Source organism: Taudactylus pleione, unplaced genomic scaffold, assembly GCF_031769625.1.
Source record: "Taudactylus pleione unplaced genomic scaffold, aTauple2 ptg000268l, whole genome shotgun sequence".
In the NCBI taxonomy this organism is placed as follows: Eukaryota; Metazoa; Chordata; class Amphibia; order Anura; family Myobatrachidae; genus Taudactylus; species Taudactylus pleione.
The window spans coordinates 1,697,086-1,722,921 of NW_028284670.1; the positions used below are offsets into that span (position 1 = coordinate 1,697,086).

General features: G+C 44.2%; 1 protein-coding gene across 1 annotated transcript in view; it reads left to right on the top strand.

Annotated features, from left to right (window-relative positions):
* Positions 1–220: 220 nt before the first annotated feature.
* LOC148513834 (olfactory receptor 10A3-like) overlaps positions 221–25,836 on the top strand; it is a 31,225-nt gene continuing 5,609 nt past the window's right edge. Inside the window, exon 1 of the mRNA XM_088481265.1 lies at positions 221–251. Within this exon, the coding sequence (XP_088337391.1) occupies positions 221–251 (31 nt within the window). The remainder of the gene's footprint in view (positions 252–25,836) is intronic.

Here is a 25,836-nt window from a genome sequence, read left to right on the forward strand (position 1 = left end):
TTTTGAATTTCAAAAATGGCGCGAGGTGCCATTATTTAAATGGGCATTGAAGTCAATGGTGAGAATCGCTCATTGGCTGAGAGGTGGAAGGCTCACCTTTCTCAGCCAATGTGTACTCCGCACTGAGATTTCTGTACTGAAATCCCAAGGCAGAGCTGTCATTCGGGTAGTTGTGTCCTTAGAGGTTTTTTTTCTAAAACCCTGGATTGCCTACTTTGGAATGAAGAGGACAAATCCACGTATAGGAGGAGGTGAGTATGTAATATTTATTACTGGTACTCCATTTGATTATCTACTGGAGAAGAGGACAGGATGGCTACAGGGATATATAGGTGAGTATGTGAGATAGTGGTTATGCATGTGTGCGTACATGTGTGTGTGCATGTATGTTTAAATAATATGTTAATTTTCTACGGTGTGTGTGTTGTGTGGTTTTTTAATACTGCTTTTGCTGTGGAACTACAGGTACCAGCAAGCCCATAATTCCCTACATTCTGATACTTGTGGTTCTCCAAGTACCAGCATATGGAGGAGGATTGCTGGGAACAGTAGTTCCACAGCAAAATACAATATTTTAATTATTTCTGTGCACCACACTTTACACAATCAACCCAACACCTTTATTGGAGGGAGTCCCCCGCTCCAAAGTGAACCCCAGCCTGGGTTAACTAGCAATCACAGGTTATGCTTTGGCTGAGGGGCCCGGCGAGAGGGCCAACCAGCAAGCCTTCAATGCTTTTGCCTGGCAGGCACCAACCCATCAGGGTCCCCAGCTCCCCAGGGATCCCCAGCCTGGGCTGACTAGTGGTCAGGGGTGAGGCTTTGGCTGGGGGGCTCAGTGAGAGGGCTAACCCACCATGGCTCTGGCGTCTTTGCCTGGGTGGTGGCAGCCAATTAGCTATTTTGCATGGCTGCCACCTCCCTAGGGCTTCTGTTGTCCTCTTCACTTAGTGGGTGGCAGCCTGTCAGTTCTTTTGCATGGCCGCCACCCACTAGGACTTCTGGCATCTTCTTTCTTTAGGAGCTATTCTCTGCTTCCCCTCGACCCTTGGACTGCCATGCTGCCTCCTTGCACTGGCTTGTATAAGCTAGCCAAGTGGGCAGGGCGATGACATTGTGAGCCATGATTAGCTCATGGCGGCCATCTTTAAATTAAAAAAATGGCGTTGAGGCGCCACATTTGAATTGGGCATCACTGCTATATTTGGCAGAATGGGTGGCAGGGACTGGATCCTTTCAGATCCAGCCCCATCACCGACACCTGCACAGATGCCGGTATGCGGCGCAACTGCTACTGGGTCCCAGCACTGACACTCCACCACCGGCCGCTGACGCCTGCTTGATCACCGCCGTGTCCCTGCTTATGACTGATTCTATTGCTGTGTTGGTCCCGCAATGCCTGCAAAAGGCAGCCATCTTTTTACACCCAGGTGAAGCTACAGTGAGTACACCTGCTGGAGGCTCCTACTGAGGCTGCACAACAATTTGAAAAGTCCTATCAATCTTGAGGTAATAGTTTAAAAACTGTAACTTTCTAATTTACCTGAACCATAAAAAGCCCTACCCTGGAACAATAGCTACCTAATAAAACAAACCCCAAGTCTAAATTTGTCCCCAAGTCTAAATGCCTTCCCAAAAATCCCCCATAGAGAAAAGCAGAAAAGTGGTCCTAATTGAAAATTTTAGATAAAAGTGACAGTAGGAGCCTTAGATTACTCCCAAATCCTAATTTTTTATATCAGTGCCCTCAAATTATAAGGGCTACACCTCAAAAACTATTGGAGGTACCAAGCTGATATTTGGCATATGCAGGTAGAATTGTCGCTTGGTGTTGCATGCCAAATTTCAGGGCAAAAACATAAAAAATGAGGACTTGGGAGTAATCTAAAGTATCACATTTTCCTGACATTCTCAATTAGGTCCACTTTTCTGCTATAGTCTATGCTTTATTTGGGGGGAAGGCATAACTCAGGGTAGGGGGCAAATTTAGACTTGGGGTTTGTTTTATTAGGTAGCTTCAAGAATGTGCCATTGAATAGATAGGACTTTTCAACATATTGCACAGCCAAAGTAGGTGTCTCCAGCAGGTTGTGTATGTACTGTGGCTTGATTTGGGAGCACAAACATGGCTGCCTTTAGTTATTAGGCAGCAACACATGCAACAGTGATCGCAAAATATTTGCTGCTACATTCAACGAGGGACTCAGGGAGGACTGTGCATGAAGTGCTGACCCAGAGGGGCAGAAGCTGGAGCATGTGCTCCCCAACACTACACCTCTGATCTCCACCCCAGTACAGATGGCACCCCCATACAGTCAGCACATCTGATCCTCTTCCAGCACTGCCAGCACCTACACAATCAATCCCCCATTCCTAATTGCACCTCCAATTTCCCCTCCCCCAATACAGGCACTAGCAGCACCTGCACTCCGGACAAGAAGTGCAAGCACTAACTCTGATCCCCCTCCCCAGTCCATGTGGCACCTGCACCTCGGCTACAAGCAGCATCAGCGGGTGTCAGGGGAGCCATGTGTCATGGAGCCCTCTTCCCAGTCTCCGGCATCTGCACTCTCCCGACAGCCACTGATAGCACCCTCTATCACTGGGAGATAGCAAGTGATGGTGGAAGCCCCGCCCACTCATTGACATAATACCGGTAATAGCGGGTGTATTGGCAGGGGGTGGGGCCTAAAGCCATGGAGTGCCTGCCCCTATTTGAAGCCTGTCCTGCTGCTGCACATAGAGGTAAGTAGGAAAGTAAGCACGCATGTTCTCTCACTCTTTCTCTCTCCTCCATACCCCAGCACACCCCCCTCTCTTCTGTGCCTCTCTCCTTACTACCTTCTGTATTCCCCTGCGCCCCCTCTGTTATGTGCCCCATGCTTCCACTACCCTTGCACTCCCTTCTCCTCTGTGCCCCTGCCTCATCTATGCACACTCCTCTGTGTCCCAGCTCCTACTAGCTACTCTACTCTCCAGCATCCCCTCTCCTCTGTGCCCCTACCTTCTCTATGGCCCCATGTCTTCTATGCCCCTGCCCCCACTATACCTCTGCACCCCCCTTGCCTCTGGGCCCATGCCCCCACTACCACCTCATCTGAGCAACCCTCTCTCCTGTGCCCCTGCCTCAGCTATTCCCCTTCCCCCCACTACCTCCTCTATACCCCTGCTCCCCACAAACCTCTATACCTCTGTGCTCCTGCCCCCACAAACCTGTATACCCCGGCACCCTTCTCTCCCCTATGTCCCTGTCACCTCTATGGCCCCCTGTCTTCTGTGCCCCTGCCCCCACCACCTCCTCTAAACCCCTGCACCCCCCTTTCCTCTGTGTCAATGCCTCTTCTCCTCTATGCCCCTGCCCCTACTACCTCTTTCACTGTGCACCCCTCTTTCCTTTGTGACCCCTCTCCTCTGTGTCCCTGCACCCACTACTTCCTCTATACCCCTGCACCCCCCTTTCCTTTTTGCCCAGCTACATCTAAGGGCCCCATCTCCGCTGTGCCCCATCCCCCACTTCCTCCTCTATACACCAGCAATAGCACCCCCCTCTCTCCTGTGCCCCTGCTCCCATTACCCCCTCTATACACCAGCACACCCCTCTCTTCTATGTCCAAGCTCCCACTACCCCCTCTTTACTACAACCATCTCACCTCTGCCCTTGCCCCCATTAGCTCCTCTATACCCCTACACACACCCTTCTCTGTGCCCCTGCCACAACTAACCCCTCTATACCCTGCACCTCTCTCCCTTGCCCATAACTCCTCTCTGCTCACTCTCAACTGGGCCCCTGCTCCCACTTAAATACTGCTGTACCTCCCTCTACTCTGTGCCCATGCACTCCCTCTCCTCTGTGTTCCTGCTTCATCTATGGCCCCTCCTCTGTGCCCCTGCCCCCACTACTGACTCTTTACACCAGCACCCCCCTCTCTTCTGTGCCCCTGCTCCCACTCTCCCCTCTATACCCCTACACCACTCTCCTCTGTGCCCCTGCCCCATTAGCTCCTCCATACCCTGCACACCACTCTGTTCTGTGCCTCTGCTCCCACTGCCCCCTCTATACCCCTGCACCCCTTTCTCCTCTGTGCCCATGCCTCCACTAACCTCTATACCACTGCACCGCACCACTCCTCTGTGCCTCTGACTCCTCTATGCCTCCTCTCCCCTGTGCCCCTGCCCCCACTACCTCCTGTATCCCCATGCACACTCCTCAGTTTTGTGCCCCTGCTCCCACTACCCCTTTAAACCCTGCACACACTTCTCCTCCATGCCCCTGCCCCTACTACCTACACAATACCCCTGCAACCCCTCTCCTCTATGCCCTAGCCAATTCTATGCCCTCTCTACTCTGTGCCCCTGCTCTATTATCTCCCTCTCCTCTGTGCCCCTTCCCCCACTAACCCCTCAATACCCCTGCACCCTCTCTGCACTGTGCCCAACATCATCTATGCCCCCCTCCTCTGTGCCCCTGCTCCCACTACCTCTTATATACTACCGCACCCCCACTCCTGTGTGCCCCTACCCCCACTACCTCCTCTAAGTGCTGGCACCCCCCATTCTTCTGTGCTCCTGACCCCACTACCCCCTCTATACCTCTAAACCCCTTTCCTCTGTGCCCCTGTCCCCATTAGCTCCTCTATACCACTACACACACCCTCCTCTATACCCATGCAAAAGATCTGAAACAGGCTGCTGCCAAATAGGTGAAAAGGAAAACAGAAACCCTGGGTAGGTGGCAGCCATACAAAAGAGCTAATTGGCTGCCATCCCCTCAGGCAAAGATGCCAGAAGCCCTGGCAGGTTGGTGCCTGCAAGGTGAAGACACCAAAGCTCTGGCGGGTTGGTGCCTGCCAAGCAAAGATGCAAGAAGTCCTAGTGGGTGGCAGCCATGACAAAGAGATGATACAGGCTGCTGTCCACTGGGCGAGGACCCCAAAGCCCTTGTGGGTTGGTGCCCACCAGGTGAAGATGCTAGAAGTCCTATTGGGTGGCAGACATGAAAAAGAGCTGAAACAGGCTGCCACCCAATAGGCGAAGATGCCGACACACTGGTGGGTTGGTGCCTGCCAGGTGAAGATACAAGAAGTCCTAATGGGTGGCAGCCATGATAAGGAGCTGACACAGCCTGCAGCCCACTGGGCAAAGACGCCATAGTCCTGGTGGTTTGGCAACTGTCAGGCAAAGACGACAAAGTCCTGGGGTGGCAGCAGCTCCCCAGGTGAATGTGCAGACAAAACAACTTTTATTTTAAAAAAAATGGTGTAGTCTGTTAATTTTAATATTTTTTTACTGGTGAACTACAGATACCAGTGGGCCCAAAATGCCCCGCTTGCTGGTAAGTGTGGTTTTCAGAGCACAAGCATGTAGATGAGGTTGCTGGGATCTAGAGTTCACTTGCAAAAGAAAATATTCTTTCAAATGCACCACATTTCACAATCAACCTGGCACCATCCAGGGGTGCAGTGGATAGCCCTGGGCTATCAGCCTGGGCCTGGGGAGCCCTGGAGAGGGAGATACCTTTATTGTGGGGTCCACAGCTAACCCAGGAATCCCTAGCCTGGGCTGATTAGCAGCCAGGGTTAATGCTTCAGCTGGGGGGCCCGGTGAAAGGGCTCCTCTGGCTGTGGCATTAGCCCCCCCACTAGAAACAGTCTGATGCTGTTTCCGGACAATACAGGGGGACCCTATTCAATTTCTCCCCCTGTATTTCCGGGCCCGGATAAGAGCCCAGTGCTGGTTGCTCAAAGTATGGGGGACCACTCTGTCATTTGTCCCCCATATTTTGGCAACCTGGTCTGGTTCTTACTAGCCTGTTGCTGGTTGTGATATATACGGGACACTCCAATGCTTTTTGTCCTCTGTATTTTCTCAAACATGGCTGGCTGTGCCCGGCCCGGTTGTGCTTTGGGGGGTCACCTTTTTTATTTTTTAAACTAAATTCTTAACATAGATGCATAGATGGATCTCACTGATGTGATAGTACATCTATGACTTATTGATTTTCTCAGGTGCATGCCCAGTACCGGTGAGACCTCTGTCGCCTGCTGATGCCCCTGTGCACTTCCCTGCTGCTGCCACTGTTCTTCACCCCCACTGCTGCCACTAACCCACACGCCTACAGCCCACCCCTGCAGCCATCTCTCACTCTGCACCTCCCCACCTGTGTGCCGGCCCCTCTTCCACCTGCAATAGTGTACCATTTTGTTGCCCTTCTCCCCTGCAGGTGGCCCAGTTTGCTCTTCCAAACCCTGATAGTTAACATATTTTAAAAAAGCAATGAAATTCCATAAACCAAAAATCTTACGGTTTCACAAGTCCCATTAAGGCTTCTTAGACATGATCAGAAATTTCACAAAACCTTCTGAATTCGAGACACTCAAACTAAAAAACACAATGAAATTACGATCATTGAGGCTGATGTCTTAATGGACGTGTTCCTTGCATAATACAGATATGGTATGCCAAGACACCATATGGTTAACTGCAGATTCAGCTCTCTCACAAAGTGAGATTTCTGTCACTTACAAAATGGTTCAGCTGCTAACTCACAGAATTGTGTACTCACACAAGCATGCACACATGCAGTCTATGCAACTGAGGTCTGAGCAGTTATTAAGATAACCCACTATTAAACGGATGGGCTAAAAGTTAACAATTTTACAAGTGGTCTAGTGTGAAATTACATAGGCATATAGGGCTTGATTCAGACCCGGTTGCAACCGCTGAGTGCTCGCAACCAGGTCGATGGTGGCCCAGAGCGCATGCGCACGATGGAGCTGGCTCCGTCGTGCACATGTGTGAGACCCGGCTAGCGACGGGCACTCCGTCGCTCCGGGTCTCGCAACAAAGGGGGCGAGCTGTTGATGTTGAGTGACAGCTTGCCCCCTTTGGTGGGTGGGCCAGAGGGGTAGCTGCCCAAATGGAGGCGTTCCCATGAGAATGCCCCCATTTTGGGCAGCCCCACTGATATCACGAGTGATGTCAGTGGAGAGATTCCGGCTCTGTTAGAGCCGAAATCTCTCTGGGGCTTGAGGCCTCGAGACCCTACCACAAGGGTTTCATCACAAGCCCAATTGTCGAGTTGGCCTTGACCATTGTGACCATCATCATGGCCACTCGCAATAGCTGTGGGTGGTCACCCACAGCTATGTGAGTGGCCAGGAGGCCATTCTAAAAAAAACAAAAGCCTGGCCCTGATTCAGAGCGAGCACTCTGTCAGAGCGATGGGGTCTGAATCATGCCAATAGAGTGATGCACTATCCCCTGGTGGGAAAAAATAGATAACAATGTGTATGACCCTAATAATAGCAACAATAAATCATATACAACAAATATTCACATACACATACATTAAAAACAATAATATTAAAACATTTAGGGGTAAATTTATCAAAGGTCGATTTGCTGGTCGATTTGAAGAGTGATTTTGCTCTTCTCAAACCAACTCAAATGAAATGTAGAAAAACCAGTGATTTTGCCAGATTTACTCTTATTCGATTTGGTGTTCGATTTGGAAATAAAATTCGATTTAGGTCAATTTGTGAAAGTGATTTGTTGTTCGATTTGACATATTCATGTACAAATCGAATGGCAAATCACACTTCAAACCAAACTGCAAATCCCCGACAGCAAAGAACTGCTTCATGCTTTCACTTTCAGCATGAGCAGTTAATTCTCACACAGATACTTGCAGACATCAGTGAGAAGTAAATAAAGAGTTAAAAGTTTAAAAAATTTGATGTGAGGTTATTCCCCCCAAAACAGAACCAGCCCCAGGCTTTGCAAACCCAGGTCTGCTGGACTAAGTACAGGGAAAAAATTGCGTAGGGTCTCCCTGTACTAAGGACCTCATTCAGAGCCGCTCGTAAGCGGCCATACGCTCATTCCGAGCAATGTTCGTCCATCTGCGCATGCGCACGGTTTGTAATACGCATGTGCGAACCAGTCAGTGTGGCCGAAAATCGTTTGTTCGCTATATAACGAATGCCTGCTATTTTGAGTGACATGAGGAGGCGTATGTGGTTGGTAACAGGGAAAGGTGCTTGAAAACGGGGAGTGGAAATCAGAACGCAGGCGTGCTTAAAGGTCAAAACGGCGTTTTATGGGTGTGCATAATTAATACAGCAGCGTCATTGACCACGTCACTTGGTTGTTTTATAGTCAGAACTGCTCGCAATATAGTGGTAGGAAAAACCAGCCACAAGAATAGCGAGCAGTTCATACGCTGTTCGATGTACTCGATTAATCTAATAAATAGCAGACATGACGTATGATGCGAGCGGCCAGGGGGGCGTATTTTTCAAATAAACGTCCACATGTTTTGTTCGCTCGTTTATACATAGAGGCGTGAACAGGCCGCAAAGAGCGACCGGTTCTTTTGAATAGCCACCCCCTTATTTCTGAACGAGCGAGCGCTAATAGCGTCCGGCTCTGAATCAGGCCCTAAGTACAACCTTAACTGGGCTATGGGATCTAGTGCTGGTTCTGGACCCTATTCAATTTCTCCCCCTGTATTTCCAGGACCGGATCAGAGCCCAGTGCTGGTTGCACAAAGTATGGGGACCCCTATGTCATTTGTCCTCCATATTTTGGCAACCAGGGCTGGTTCTTACTAGCCCGGTGCTGGTTGTGCTAGATACGGTACACTAGAATGCTTTTTGTCCTCTGTATTTTCACAAACATGGCTTGCTGTGCCCAGGCCTGGTTGTGCTTTGGGCGGGTCTCCTTTTTTATTTTTTAAACTAAATTCTTAACATAGATGCATGGATGGATCTCACTGATGTGATAGTACATCTATGACTTATTGATTTTCTCAGGTGCATGCCCAGTACCGGTGAGCCCTCAATTTGAATGTAGAAAAACCAATGATTTTGACTGATTTACTATTATTCGATTTGTTGTTCGATTTGCAAATCGAATTCGATTTAGGTTGATTTGTGAAAGTGATTTGTTGTTTGATTTGACATGTTTATGTACAAATTGAATGGCAAATCACACTTCTAACTGAACTGCAAATCCCCGACAGCATAGAACTGCTTCATGCTTTCACTTTCAGCATGAGCAGTTCATTCACACACAGATACTTGCAGACATCAGTGAGATGCCTGCATGTATCTGACTGTAAAAAGTAAATAAAGAGTTAGTAGTTTAAAATAAATCTGACGTGAGGTCCACGCAAAACAGAACCAGCCCCAGGCTTTGCAAACCCATTTCTGGTTGACTAAGTACAGGAAAAAATTTGTGTTGGGTATCCCTGTAAATCACAGTACCAGCCCTGGACCCTTCCTAGCGGGAGACTGATGCCACAGCTAGGGGAGCCCGATCACCAGCCCCCCCAGCCCCAGCATCAGCCCTCACTGCTTGTCAGCCCAGGCCAGGGATCCCTGGGGAGTTGTAGACCCCTTCAATAAAGGTGTCTCCCTCTCCAGGGCACCCCTTGCCTAGGCTGATAGCTCTGGGATATCCCCGCCACCCCTGGGCGGTGGGTGGTGGGTTGATGGTGTTAGTGTAGTGTAAAAATAGTAGAATAAAAATATTGTCTTTACAGTAGAATTGCAGGTCTCAGCAAGCCTCCCCCGCATGCTGGTACTTGGAGAACCACAAGTACCAGCATGCGGGGCATTAAGGGCCCACTGGGACCTGTAGTTAACCTGTAAAAAAATGTTGAAAGAAACACACACGCACCTTATACAGTATAAGTTTAATACATACATACATACATACACACTCACACATACTCACCTATATTACCTCGAGTGGCACCTTGTCCAGTAGGCATCCAGGGTGTTGTTAAAATAACTAAATGATAAACGAGACTCTCATACTAAGCAATAACCATCCTAACAAGGATGATTATTCCTTCCTGAATGAAGAGCTATAGACTCAAAACACACCGCTAGAATTAGAAAGCCAGATGTCACTACTTTCGAACAGATTGCAACAGACTAAAAAAGAGAACAAATCAAGATAGAAATGTTACTCTAATACCTACCAACAGTGATGCAGAGTATCTTTTATAGGTTAGATGAAACAATGGAGCCCCAATGTCTTATAGACCCCTTTTTGATTAGTAGTTCTATTGACACTTGTTAGATTAGCTTCCTAAGGCAATCATGTTGTATTTCCCTCTAATAAGAGTTGTCATCTACGAGTATGAGAGACAGAAAACAGAAAACAGAATTAAGCAGAAAACATTATTACAATGTGACAGTGCTGGTATGGCACCAGCTCTGTCACATTGTAATAAATTTTTCTGCTTAATTCTGTTTTTAGTTTTACAATAGATTCTTTTTATTTTTATATTTGTTCTGCGATTAAAGGGTAAATTTACTAAAGGTCGATTTGGCATTTTGAGTGATTTGAGGTGCGATTTTCACTTGATTTGTATTAAATTTTGCTTTTGGGTATTTTCTAAAGGCCAAATCGAATGTAAAATCAAATTTGAAATCAAATTTGTGTCAAATCGACCTTAAATCGAACATTGGAAAAACATTGGTACTTTTACATAGCCCTACACACATAAGCCTTATTTAATATCATTCGATTTAAAATCAACCACAAAAATGGACTTCAAATCGAACTTAAAATCACCAAATGAATAGACCTGCTTCATGCTTTCGATTTGAGCATGAGCAGGTCGGATTGACACAAATACATGCAGACATAAGTGAGATGCCTGCATGTATCTGACTGTAAAAAGTAAATAAAGAGTTAAAAGTAAAAAAAAAATGACATGAGGTCCCCCCCAAAACAGAACCATCCCCGGACTGTTGAAACCCAGGTCTGGTTGACTAAGTACAGGGAAAATAATGTGTAGGGTTTATATACTTAGTACAACCAGCACTGGGCTATGGGAACAAGGGCTGGTTCTGGATTTGCAAGGAAAAATTTGTGTAGGGTCTCCCTGTAATTTACAGAAACAGACCTGGACCCTTTCTACCGGGGGACTGATGCCACAGCCAGGGGATCCTTATCACCGGGCCCCCCAAGCTGCAGCATCAGCCCTGACCACTAGTCAGCCCAGGTTGGCGATCCTTGGGGAGTTGGAGACCCCTTCAATAAAGGGGTCTCCCTCTCCAGGGCACTCCTAGCAAGGCTGATAGCCCGGGGCTATCCCCACCACCCCATGGCAGATAAATGTAGGCATCTCACTAATGTTTGCATGTATTCATGTCAATCGGACCTGTTCATGCTCAAGTCAAAAGCATGGAGCAGGTCTATTCATTTGGTGATTTGATGTTCGATTTGAAATCCGATTTTGTGGTCGATTTCAAATTGAATTATAGTAAATAAGGGTTGTGTTGGGCTAAAAGCACCAATGTTTTTCCAATGTTCAATTAGAGGGCCTGATTCAGAGCCCGACCCTCTGACCAGAGCACTTGCTCTAAATCAGGACCCTCCTACCTGAAAATGGAGCAACCTCTTGGACGCTCGCATAGCTGTGGGTGACCACCCACAGCTTATGTGAGCGTCCATGATGATGGTCGCGATGGTCAAGACCATCGCGACCATCTGGCTTGCAACGATACCCTGCGGTAGGGTCTGGCTGCCGCAAGCCCAGGAGTGCTTTAGGCTCTATCAGAGCCAAAAGCACTCCCACTGACATCACTAGTGATGTCAGTGGGGCCGGACCCAGACGGTAGGCGTTCCCTTGGGAACGTCTCCATCTGGCAACCACACCCCCGGCACGCCCACCAAAGGGGGCGTGCTGTCACTCACCATCGACAGCAGGTCCCCTTTATTGCGAGACCCATAACGACGGCTTGGCCGTCGTTTTTCGGGTCTCGCGCATACGCACAACGGAGCAGCCTCCATCGTGCGCATGCGCACTAGGGCAACATCGACCCACTTGCGAGCATCCTGCGCTCGCGAACGGGTCTGAATGAGACCCTGAGGTCGATTTGACACATTTGATTTGAAATTGGATTTTACATTCGATTTGGCCTTTAGTAAATACCCAAAAGCAAAATCGAATACAAATCGAATGAAAATCGTACCTCAAATCACTCAAAATGCCAAATCAACCTTTAATAAGTTTTCCCCTTAATCTCAGAACAAAAATATAAAGAATCTCTATATTGTAAAACAAAAAACAGAATTAAGCAGAAAACATTATTACAATGTGATAGTGCTGGTGTGGCAGCTCATACTCATAGATGCCAACTCTTATTAGTTGGAAACACAACATGATTGCCTTAGGAAGCTAATCAAACAAGTGTCAATAGATCTACTAATCAAAAAGGGGTCTAAAGTGAAAAATGGGGTCTATGAGACATTGGAGTTCCATTGTTTCATCTAACTATAAAAGATACTCTGCATCACTGTTGGTAGGTATTACAGTAACATTTATATCTTGAGTTGTTCTCTGTTTTAGTCTTTGTTGCATTCTGTTCCAAAGTAGGGACATCTGGCTTTCTAGTTCTAGCGGTCTGTTTTGAGTCTATAGGCCCCGTTTTTCACTGTAGACCCCTTTTTGATTAGTAGTTCTATTGACACTTGTTTGATTAGCTTCCTAAGGCAATAATGTTGTATTTCCCACTAATAAGAGTTGGCATCTACGAGTATGAGCTGCCACACCAGTACTGTCACATTGTAATAATGTTTTCTGCATAATTCTGTTTTTTGTTTTACAATACACAGATTCTTATTATTTTTATTTTTGTTCTGAAATTAAGTGTTTTAGTATTATTGTTTTTTATGTATATGTATAGGAATATTTGTTGTATGTGATTTATTGGTGCTCTTATTAGGGTCATACACGTTGTTATCTATTTTTGTCCCGCCAGAGGAGGGTGGATCACTGTATATGCAATTTCACATTAGACCACTTGAAAAATTGTTAACTTTTAGCCCATCCGTGTAATAGTTGGTCATCTTAATATTGTCTGCACGGCTCTTATTCATTTTTTTATACATCACTATGTTAACACTGGGTTTAGTGATGCATCTTCTGGTGCGACTGCCTTGACGCATTGAACACGAGGAGTAGCGGGTGTCACAACAGGAGAGAGAGGTATTTAAGCTTGGTAAGTGTTTGTTATTTTTTTGTACTTGGCTTGATAAAAGCTCTAAAGCGCTGAAATGTTGCTGTATGCTATGTTGTTGGAGTGATGTTATTTCACCAGAGTGCCGCCTTTGGAGTTACATATATATATATATATATATATATATATATATATATATATATATTCAATAATAAGGAGAGCGCAATCATGAGAATGGTATCAAAAGTAATTTACTAATAACAAGGCTCACATACATCAAGGTTTGAAATAGTAAGTATCATCCAATTCCCAGTCCTCAAACAGCCATCCCTAGGACCTAACGGGTATCACTGCCTCTGGAAACAACAGAAGATGTCACCGCGTCTCATGTCAGATAGTCACTCCCAATGCATTTCATCACACCCCCTGACGAAGTCAGATAGCCACTCCCAGAAACACGTTGGGAGTGGCTATCTGACGTGAGACATGGTGACGTCTTCTGTTCTTTCCAGAGGTAGTGATACACGGGAGGTCCTACGGACAGCTGGGAATCAGGTGATAATTACTACTTCAAACCTTGATGTATGTGAGCTTTGTTATTAGTAAATTACTTTTGATACCAGTCTCACAATTGCGCTATCCTTATTTTTGAATTTCTAGAAACTGTGGGCCTGATTCAGAGCCGCTCGTAAATGGCTGCTCGTTCGCTCCGAGCGATGTTTGCACAAATGCGCATGCATATGGGTCGTAATGCGCATGTGCCAACCAGTCATTGCAGTCAGAAATCGAGCACTCGCAAAATAGCGAGTGCCTGCTAATTTGAGTGACAGGATGAGACGTTTGTGGGTGGTAACAGGGGAAGGTGCTTGAAAACGGGGAGTGGTGATCTGAACGCAGGCGTGCCAAATGGTCAAAACGGGCGTTTTATGGGTGTGCATAATTAACAAAGCAGCGTCATCGACCACGTCACTTGGTTGTTTCTTAGCCCGAACTGTTCGCATGATTGTGGTAGGAAAATCCAACCACAAGCACTGCGAGCAGTTCAGACGCCTTTCGATGTACTCAATTAATCTAATAAATAGCGGAGATGACGTATGATGCGAGCGGCCAAGGGGCATCTTTACAAAATAGCGAGCACATTTTTCGTTCACTCGCTCAGACATAGAGGCGTCAACAGACTGCAAAGAGCGAGCGCTCAATTTAAAAATCCGGCACCTTTTTCTGAACGAGAGAGCGCAAATAGTGTCTGGCTCTAAATCAGGCTCTGTGTTCCCTGTGGCAAGGGGACATTGAATAATTAGCAGCAATACATTAAGGATATATAAAAAAGATCTGGACTCATTGGGACTTGATTGTGCTGAAGTATACATTCTATATACACATACATATCTACCAAGGGTCTGGCACTCCCAGAGATGAATCCCAATTGCAGTCGGTGCCCTCATGAATAAATAAATATGTAACCAAAGGTGCGGCACTCAAAACTTCAATAAATAATTTTCTCAGGCTGGGTAGCTTAACAAGGTTTCAGTTTATCACTGTCTTCAGGTTCAATAATATATAAAAGCAAACATATCTTTATAACAGTGAACATCACCCCATGTGCAGCATACCTGCCTTCTCGAGTCGGGACCACACACCCAACCGTGGACACTCCAAAATGACATCATTGTGATGACCAGCTAATCACAGTGCATCAGTGTTTACCTTCACCATAGCAACAACAGCTTAATGGCTGTGGGGCAAAAATACTTCAATGTCAAAAACCAGTATAACAATGTATCTGATCGCTTATATCAATAAATACTTTTAACAATCCATGAAATGGCTTCAATACTATTCCATAGGCGTCATGAGTACGAGAAGTTTATCATAAAAAACAACCATAGGAAAATGGATAATTTAAGCCCCTGGGGAAAATAACATCCAACCGGGCTATACACTGTCGAAGCTGTATAATTGCCTGAGACAGAATCTGTTAAAATTAAAATCTGCACGATGCCATTTTGTGAATGGCAACAAGATACCGTTTTGCAAGTGGCCACCCAGAACCATTTTAGCAAATCTCACACACTATAAGTACATATGGCGATGCTATTTTTTAGCGTCATAGAATTCCCACATAATAGAACATTGTTAAAAGTCCTCATTATATAAATACGTACGTTTACTAAAACATATAATATGAACGACCCTGCAAAACACATACCACGGTGTACTCCACAAACACGTAGTCGCACAATGCTAACCAGCGTCTTTTCTTAATATCCTTACACTTACACACTGCACACTTACATAAAAAGGTTCCCTAGCATTAAGATTTATATTCAAGGTTTTATTCATTATTAAGTATGTAATAAAGCGACTGTATTTAAGATCTCGGGTTTAGTACATGGTAAGCAGATCGTGTTTGGTGCTATTATAAACCACTGTTTATTTGCAGACTTCTGTTTCCATTGGCAAGTAAATTGCAACATGCGTCCGGGAATTATGGATCATAGAGAGATAGGCATTGAAATGTACTCTGTTCTTGTAATGTAATTAGCCACTTTAGACTTGTTCTTCAGCGGGAAAATGGACACAAAGAAGCTTTTGGAGCCAGAACTATTACAATACAAACTGACCTATGAACTGCATTGAAACAGGAGATCCAGGAAGAAGAACCAATGGGATTATGCCAACTTGTTCTATTGTATTGCCTATCTCTGCAAAGGTTTATATGCAAGCACCCTGAATCTGCTAGACAGTCATCTTTTATTTGCTGTTGACAGAGGTTTCATAGGTGATGCCGGGAATCTCGATTCAGAGCCCATGCGTATGTCTTCAGCTGTACCTAGTGATAGTATAATCTGTTTTTGCTAATTGTATTTAGATCACAGCATGTAACTATCTGCTTTTTGGTGAATAATATCTTTTTGTGTTTTGGAAACACAATCAAAGTCTGGAAAGCAATTATTTCTTGTGTGACTTATAACGCTAAATAGTGACATTTAGGGTGTAAGATAGGTAGGAATCAATAGTTGGGGCTCGTAGTGCAATCACGCTACCATTCACACGGTAACACATGGTTATTGATTTCTCAGCAAAGGGTGGAGGCGCCATATGCAGGAAATAATGCAATGTGCCTTCGAATACCTGCTTGCCTTTGAATACCTGCTACCACTTTGTTGCTGAGAGACTGCTATCCATTATTGTGTGAGTTCAAGGAGCGCTGATTAGAATCCAGGGATCAGGAAGGAAAAAGTTTGTTTTCCCTCGTTGATAAAACTTCATGGTAACAGGGGAAGTCGCACAATAGCGTAAGGGTAATAATAAATTTTGTGTAGCGGTCGCATTAGCATATATACGCATTTCCTGTATTGCTGCCGCGTGTTTAAACAGAGCCATTGAGATTGCATTGTTATATTGATAGCGTGTTAGCATTGTTGTAAATACCTTAGTCAATGCTGTCAAAATCTAGGAAAATGTTTACTTTTCTGCACAGGAAAAGGGTGTGTAACAGTGAACATTTGTTGGTAGGGTTAACATGTTCCCTAGCTAGGGGTATCGTAGGACCCTTAGGGGCTAGGCACCTGGTGTCGGCCTAGTAGCTCGGTAGTAGATACTGAAGTCTATACATATAGCAGGTGTAGTTGTTGTTTTGTGTTAGGTATCGGCTCTCAGTGTGATTGCAGCTTCCTGTGATCAGTTAGGGTTATTGGCCATTGAGATTGAACCGCACAGTTGTGGCATATTGTGATTGTGAACTGAGTAGTGGTGGATGAAATTACTGAAAAGGGTTAAGTGTTATAGGAATGCTTAAATTCTAGCAGTGCAAAGTACTCAAAAAGGGCCTTTTAATATCGTCCACAGCTAAGTGAAAGTAGCCTTGACATTCTTTCACCATTTAAATCTCTATTGAAAAGTTTAGCATTATTTTCCAAAGATAGTAGCCAAGCAAATGGTAGAGATGTTAGATGATGTGCTGCTCTTGGAAGCCCCGATTGGTTCGGCACGACATATTATGCATACTAAGTACGGTGCGTATGCAACTAGGTACTGTGATGTATGGTTTAAAATGATGAGAATGAGTGTGAAACAGTAACCCAGAATTGGCAGCTTTGATAAGGAGGTATTGAACAATGGCCCTCATTCAGAGCCACTCGCTAGTGGCAGTACGCTCGTTCCGAGCGATGTTCGCACATCTGCGCATGCGTACGGTTTTTAGTACGCATGCGCGAACCAGTCAGTGCGGCTGAAAATCGTTGGTACGCAATATAGCGAATGCCTGCTATTTTGAGTGACAGAATGAGGCGTATGTGGGTGGTAACAGGGGAAGGTGCTTGAAAACGGGGAGTGGAGATCAGAACGCAGGCGTGCTTAAAGGTCAAAACGGGCGTTTTAAGGGAGTGCATAATTAATCCAGCAGCGTCATTGACCACGTCACTTGGTTTTTTTTAACTCAGAACTGCTCGCAAAATAGCGGTTGAAAAAACCAACCACAAGAATAGCGAGCAGTTCATATCCTGTTCGATGTACTCGATTAATCTAATAAATAACGGACATGACGTATGGTGCGAGCGGCCAGGGGGCGTTTTAAACAAATAAACGAGCGTATGTTCTGCTCGCTCGTTCAGACTTAGAGGTGTGAACAGACTGCAATGTGCGAACGGATCATTTGAATAGCCACCCCTATTTTTTGAACGAACGAACGCAAATAGCCAACGGCTCTGAATGAGGGCCAATGTCCGAGATAGCATCTGTATGATGCACTCTCGAAAGAAAAAGATACAGTATAACGATTGTTTAAAGCTATGGCAGTACAAGGGGGATATGTTGCTTAGGGGTGTGCATGCGCGCACACACAGCAAGGTCGTATTGCTGAAGGTAATGTTAGTAGTTCACGTGCACCACCACTATCCTATGCGGATGGGGGTGAAGGTACAGTCAATGTAAAAACCCATAAAAATGTAACATGTAACCTGTACCCTCTCTTAAGTAATTATAAGGAATGTGTTGTTGATGTAGATGATGACCCTGTTGTGATGTCTGCTCTCTCCCATGTTACACAAATGTTAAATGTACCACCACAGCAAGCACAGGTAGCTCCCTCACTAGTACCAGAAATCGAGGTAGCCCCACCCTTACAGGAAGTTTTAACCCCTGCTTTAACAGTAGCAGAGATTACTAATACCGCATGTAGTAGCAGTAGACTGAACCCTCAACTACTTACTTTGGCCAAAGGTAGCATTATGGCAGGCACAACTAAATTCCATAATTACAGACTTCCCTGACCCTAAGAAGGAATTAGAAAAATGCCAAAAATTTGTGAAAAACTTGCGTAATGCTCATGATCCAACCAATAAAGATTGGCAAGTGATGTTAAGGGCATGTCTTCTGCACTATACCGACATGAAAAAGTTTATCACAGATTGCATATTGCAGGGAGACGCTCCCTTAACAGATGAGGATAACCAGGGTAACATTACCTGCATAATAACTCAATTGGGTGTATATTTTCTGGTAGTAGTTAACTGGAGTAAAATTTTCATCATAAAACAAAAGAGAGTGAATCTGCAGAAGATTAATGTACCCGAGCTCTGCAGACTATGACCCAGTACACTGGGATAGAAGATATTAAAGATAGCACTCACCATAGGGAAATGGTCATCATGGTACTTATGGATGGTCTTAAGGACAATCTAAAGACCTGAGTCCAGACCTCTCTACCTGGCTGGAGGAGATTTACTGTAGACACACTCAGGGAATCCGCTATTGAACACTATAAAAACATCCTCAAGAAGAGAGAGATCCAGAATGAGAAGCTAATGGCTGTTAGCATTCAAGCTCTAGATTGAATGAATATACCATCAAAGCCACCAGATACATATACACCTGTGCAGCTAAACACCCTCACCAATCATGTGCAGCCACAAACACAGCCCTACCCCACTTATCACACACAGCCACAAAACCCATACTAACCACAGCCACCATATTACCCTCAAAATCCCTATCCACACTCACAATCTTTCTCAGCACCCAACCCATACATCAGCCTTTTCCGCCACCCCACTCACGAATGTGCTTTAACTGCAACCAAGTGGGATATGTAAGTAGGAACTGTAAGGTGAAAAAGGTAGGAACCCCGAACCAGGGAGTACCTAGATATCCACATAAGGGGTATACACAGAATGCAGGATATTTCCCACAGTCACCAGCTCCAATTGTGGCCTTAAATTCTGTATTGGGGAGTGAGAGCCAATGCTAGGGGTCAGGTGAAACCTGTAGTCTACAGCCAGTCAGGTTAAATTGGGATGTTAGAGAAGAACCTGTAATGATAATTGACGTAGCTGGTACTAAACATTCTATTCTTGTAGACACAGGGACGACCAGATCAGTTATAAAATCTCCATCTAATTTACAGGTGCCCAGCGAGACAGTGCCAGCAAAGGGTGTAACGGGTAAAGTGCAACATTATCCTTTAACCAAATCCACAGAAGTTACTATCGGGCCTTTGCATACCAGGCATTCTTTTCTCCTGGCAGCAGCAGCTCCTACTAACCTACTGGGAAGGGATTTGTTATGTAAGATGGGATGTGCCATATGTTGTACCCCTGAAGGTATATTCTTAGATATCCCAGAGAGAGTGGCTCATGAGGTTAGGGATATATTGGACACTCCCCAAAGGTTAATGTTTCACTCTACTGTTTCAGATAAAAATCCATTTCAAGTAGAACAAATGTTTTCTCAGATACCGGGGTCCCTCTGGACCAAAGATGGACAGGACACAGGATTGATTGCAAATGTAGCTCCCATAATGGTAAATTTAAAAAGTGGTAGGCAAGCTCCAAAAATTCCCCAGTATCCACTAAAACAGGAGGTAGAGTTAGGGGTTTATCCCATCATTAATTGGTTATTACAATATGGAATTTTAGTCCATACAGCAAGTGTAGCTAACAGTCCCATCTTTCCTGTGAAGAAGAGTGGTGGGAGGGGTTATAGGCTGGTACAGAACCGTAGAGGGGTTAATAAAGTAGTAGAAAGCCAATTCCCCGTAGTGCCGAATCCAGCTGTCATTCTCATGCAGATCCCACCAAATGCAACCCATTTTACTGTAATTGAACTCTGTTCTGCTTTCTTCTCTGTACCTCTTCATCCTGACAGTCATCCTGACAGTCCCTCTGGACCAAAGATGGACAGGACACAGGATTGATTGCAAATGTAGCTCCCATAATGGTAAATTTAAAAAGTGGTAGGCAAGCTCCAAAAATTCCCCAGTATCCACTAAAACAGGAGGTAGAGTTAGGGGTTTATCCCATAATTAATTGGTTATTACAATATGGAATTTTAGTCCATACAGCAAGTGTAGCTAACAGTCCCATCTTTCCTGTGAAGAAGAGTGGTGGGAGGGGTTATAGGCTGGTACAGAACCGTAGAGGGGTTAATAAAGTAGTAGAAATCCAATTCCCCGTAGTGCCGAATCCAGCTGTCATTCTCATGCAGATCCCACCAAATGCAACCCATTTTACTGTAATTGAACTCTGTTCTGTTTTCTTCTCTGTACCTCTTCATCCTGACAGTCAATACCTATTCACTTTTACATACAGGGGTGTACAATACACATGGATACGATTGCCGCAAGGTTTCATAGACAGCCCCAGTATCTTCTCCCAGGCCTTACACGACTGTTTACAATCTTTTCAACCTGCCAATGGATCTGTTCTAATACAATATGTGGACAATTTATTGTTGTGTTCTGATTCATTTACATCATGTTTAAATGATACTAAACTTTATTGCTTCATCTCTTGCAAACAGGACACAAGGTTGCTAAGGACAAACTACAGCCATGCCAGTCCAGGGTTAAATACTTGGGATATTTCCTAACCCAGGGGTTTACAACATCTGACCACTGACAGAATCCAAGCCATACAGACCATGACACTGATGCAGAACCAACAGCAAATCTGTACCTTCTTGGGAATGTGGAGATACTGCAGAATGTGGATCCCAGGTTTTTCTATTTTGGTCTTGCTATTACAGTTTTTTTCCTCAAAGCCCAATCATGTCATACACACAGAGGAAACAGAGCAGGCTTTCCTTAACTAGTCTGACAAGAGCACCTGCATTGAGAATACCTGATTATGAAAAACCTTTTGATTTGTACTGTACAGAAGCTAATGTTTGTGTCCTCACACAAAAACATGGTGATGCCAGTAGGCCAGTAGTATACTACAGTGCACAATTGGACACTGTGGCAAGATCACTCCCAATGTGTTTAAGAAGTGTAGCAGCAACTGCTCTATTGGTCAGTAAGAGTGAGGATGTAGTATTAGGCCATGATATGATTGTCTATACTCCCCATGCTATATCTGCTTTGCTAAATTCTACCCAAACCAGACATGTCTCCTCAGCTAGGTTCACAAAATGGTAAATAGCTCTGATAGCACCTGCAAACATCGCAATTAAATGGTGCAGTACATTAAATCCAGCAACATATTTACCATATGTGCTACAGGAAGCACAAAGGATGGAGAGAGGTGAGTCGCTGGTGAAAGTGAGTTCTGCGGGTTTATTGATGTATATGATTGTATGGAATATCTGAAATAGACCTTTACTGCAAGACCTGACATACGGGATACACCTATAGAAAACGTAGATGTGACATTTTACATGGATGGGAGTTGTCATAGACAAACTGACACTGGAGAGTTATGTACAGGTAATGCTGTGGTAAATGATGAAGACATCATAGAGGCCGAACCTCTAGGTCCACCTCACTCGGCCCAAGTGGCAGACCTGCTGGCACTAAGGAGAGCTTGTGAATTAGCAGAAGGTAAATCTGCTAACATATACGCTGACTCTAGGTACGCCTTCAGGGTGGTACATGATTTTGGTGCTCTATGGCGTCTGAGAAATGTTATGACAGCAGCAGGTACATCAATCGCATATTCCAGACATATAAAAGGACTACTGACAGTGATCCAATTGCCAAAGGCAGTGGCAGTAATTAGGTGTAAATCCCATACATGTGAGGATGATTCAGTGTCATTGGGCAACAACCAGGCAGACAAAGCTGCCAAATTGGCAGCTGGTTTAAAAGTGAACGTTCCAATTAACCAAATGATGTTTCAAATGATTGACTTGATGAAATTAGTTGAGATGCAAAATTTGTGTTCCATTTAGGAAAAGGCAGTCAGGAGGTCTAAGGGATGTGGGCAAGAGTCCTCTGGACTCTGGAGAGATGGACAAGGTAAGCCAGTGGCTCCAAAAGCATACTGCTGAGTCAGCGCACAGTCTGTCTCACTTGGGAAAGCAAGGTTTGTGCAAGTTGGTAAGAGCATACTCGTGTGCACTGGGTTTTTCTTCCCAAGTGGAAAAGAGAGCAATGTCCTGTCTGACCTGCTTGAAAAAAAACATTGGGAAAACAATCCTTACCGAACCATCCCATATTCCTCCGACCGACGGACCTTTTCAGGTAATACAAATTGATTTCATCCAATTACCACCCTGCAGGTATCTCAAGTATGTATTCATGTGCACTGATGTGTTTTCTCATTGGGTTGAGGCATACCCAGCTGCCACTAATACTGCTTTGTTTACTGCTAAAGAAAATAGTTCAGGATTTTGTATGCAGATACAGTATCCCTAGAATTATTGAAAGTGATAGGGGTACTCATTTCACATGTGATGTCTTCTAAAACATGTGTAAGTTGATGGGTATTAATAGTAGACTTCACACCCCTTACCGACCACAAGCCAGTGCCAAGGTGGAGAGGATGAATGGGACTATTAAAAATAAATTAAGTAAAATCATGGCGGAAACTGGACTGGGTTGGCAGAAGCACTACCACTTGTCCTTCATAGTATCATGACAACTCCTAGACTCCCTCTCAATCTGTCCCCCTTTGAAATACTGTTTGGTAGACAACCTCATTTGATTATAAGCCCACAGGAAGATTTGAAAAGTAACAACAAGGTAACTGTAAGGTATCTTATAACAATGAGTAAACAGTTAAAACAGCAACAGCAGAAACTGAATTTGTTGTCACATGATGTGCCTGAAACAAACTGTCATGATGTTGAACCTGGAAAATTTGTTATGATCAGAAATTTCTTGCGTTCAGGTTGTTTGACAGATTGGTGGGAAGGTCCACATCAGATGTTGCTGACAAGTCAACTTCATTGAAAGTGGTGGAGAGAGATACCTGGGTCCATTCCACTCACTGTAAGAAGGTCAACCAACTAGTGGAGAGACAAGGCGGAATCGAGGCAGATAACATAGACCTGTCAATTGCGCACTTTGTTCCGGGAAGGTTAAAGGTTACAGTGAGACACCTGTGCTAAAGAAATTTGTAGATCATTGTTTTCTCCCAGAGTTATCATTATCTTGGGTTGTTTCGGGATCTCTGGTTTCTGTGATGGAGGACAGAGGATGGAGAGGGGAGCTGATGGTGATATCAATGTAGTGGAGTTGGGAGGAGGAGTGCTATACCAAACGGGGGAGTATCATACCAAACCAAGCACAGTAATTTTTTAGAGATCTGTTATTTTGGAAACTCGGAGACAGTGTGAAGGTCTATCATCTGAAGATTAGTGTATGTGTGAATTTTGTGGGTCCCAAATTGATGAGAATTGCATCCAGTGGTGCCAACCTATGTATAACCAGTATTGGGGTGGGTATCCTTTAGAGGATTATCATACCATGGTGGGCAAAGTTTTAAACCAAACTGACTGTTGGGTGTGCTCTCATGTGCCTCAAGGACAGCATAATGTAGGGTTAGTGCCATTTCCATTAAATGTCTCTGAGGTTTTAGAATTGCAAAAAGGGAAGTCGCTGGAAGGAAAATTTCTTAACACCAAACCACCTCATTTTAAACTCCACCAGTATCAAGTAGATAAATCACTATTCTGTTTGAACATCACCAACTCCAATAAACCAGGAAGTTGGGAGGTGATTGGGAATAACCAGATCGATGACCTTCTCAATAAGAGCTGATTATGAGTCTATACATTTTGAACTGTTACGCACAATTTGGTTAGGTGGGAGACACTTCCGGTATAAATATACACTAAGTTCAACCAAAGAAATGGTTGTTAGGGTACCAGAAGAGTACTGTGCAGGGTTATACAACCATAAACATGTATTAGTCAGATAGTAGAACCTGATAAAGGATCATTTGTTAGGGAAATGTGTTGGATGATCATGATGCATTCTATTCATTATGTTCTCCCCGATGATGTATATTTTATATGTGGAAGGAAAGCATACAAGTGGCTCTCTCCATGTTCTGAAGGTTTGTGTTATCTGGGAAGAGTAATCCCTGGAGGTTATGACCTTACACATGGTGAAATGCTTGGTATTCATAAAAACACACCATCACCATATATTCACACACAGTATGAACACAGAGACAAAAGGAATATGATACCTGGTGATGTACATAAAGCCACACAGTTAATTAGTGAAACAACTGGCTTTCAAGTTTTAGTTGCATTGGATCCCGCCAGGATCACTCGGGGTAGACTAAATTTCAGATATATAGAAGACCTTGTTAAATTAATAGATGATATCACCAAGATGTATTATGATGACACATTTAGGTACACAGGTAAGGAGTTACAGGCCTACAAGAAAGAACTTATGCAACACAGATTAGTATTAAAACACTGGAGGATATTATGTGACTTTGGCCACCCAATTTGGTGTAAAGTGTTGCACATACATTAACAACAATACTAGTGACCCCAAGGAGGTGATAGACCAGAAGATGGATGAAATTCTGCAGTTAAAATGGGAATTTCAGAAGAACCATAATGCTTCAGTGGCTAAAGTGGAAGAGAAGGTAGAGGAATGGGTTTCTTGGTTGAACCCAGTGAAATGGTTCTCTGGTCTAGGAGGCTGGGTCCAGGAATTGGTTGCTAGTATAGGTAAACTCCTGATCCTAATATTGGTTGTCATCTTAGTAATTGGCATATGTGTCAGGTGTGTTCCTACTGTGTTTAAATGTGGAGAATATAAAGATAAGGTAAATCGAAGGAAAGAGATTATGATGGTGGTTAGAAGTAACAATATGAATACTGAGGTAAATGTAGGACTGAATTACAACAATGAACTAGACTGTACCATCAGATGACGTATAGATTTAGACATGCATGAAATGTATTATGAAATGTTATTTTTAAACATCTTAAATAATGTAAGTCCCTATTCCCCTTCAAGACTTCCTTTATAGGATTGGTGAATCCCCACATCTTTCCCATGATCTCCCAAGATCCGCGTGTGTGCGTATAAGGGTAGTTTTATGTCCCTCCCAGAGACACATTATTGATTGTTTAAGAATCACCTTGTGCCATCCCATAATATAAAATTAAATAATATGTCATAGTGTAAGCCTAAATATAATTTTTAAAATCAGAGTGTGATAGCTATGAAAGGGTTGACTGTCGATGCTAGATAATTGGCTTAGACAGTATCTGTTAAAATTAAAATCTGCACAATGCCAATTTCCGAATAGCAACAAGATGCCATTTTGCGAATGGCCACCCAGCACCATTTTAGCGAATCTCACACATTATAAGTACATATGTCAAAGCTATTTTTTAGCATCGTGCGATTCCCACACAATAGAACAATGTTAAAAGTCCTCAGTATATAAATACATACATTTACTAAACCATATAATATGAATGACCCTGCAAAACATGTACCATGGTGTACTTCACAAACACGTAGATGCACAACGCTAACTAGCGGCTTTTCTTACATAAAAAGGTTCCCTAGCATTAAGGTTTATATTCAAGGTTTTATTCATTATTAAGTATGTAATAAAGCGACTGTATTTAAGATCTCAGGTTTAGTACATGATAAGCC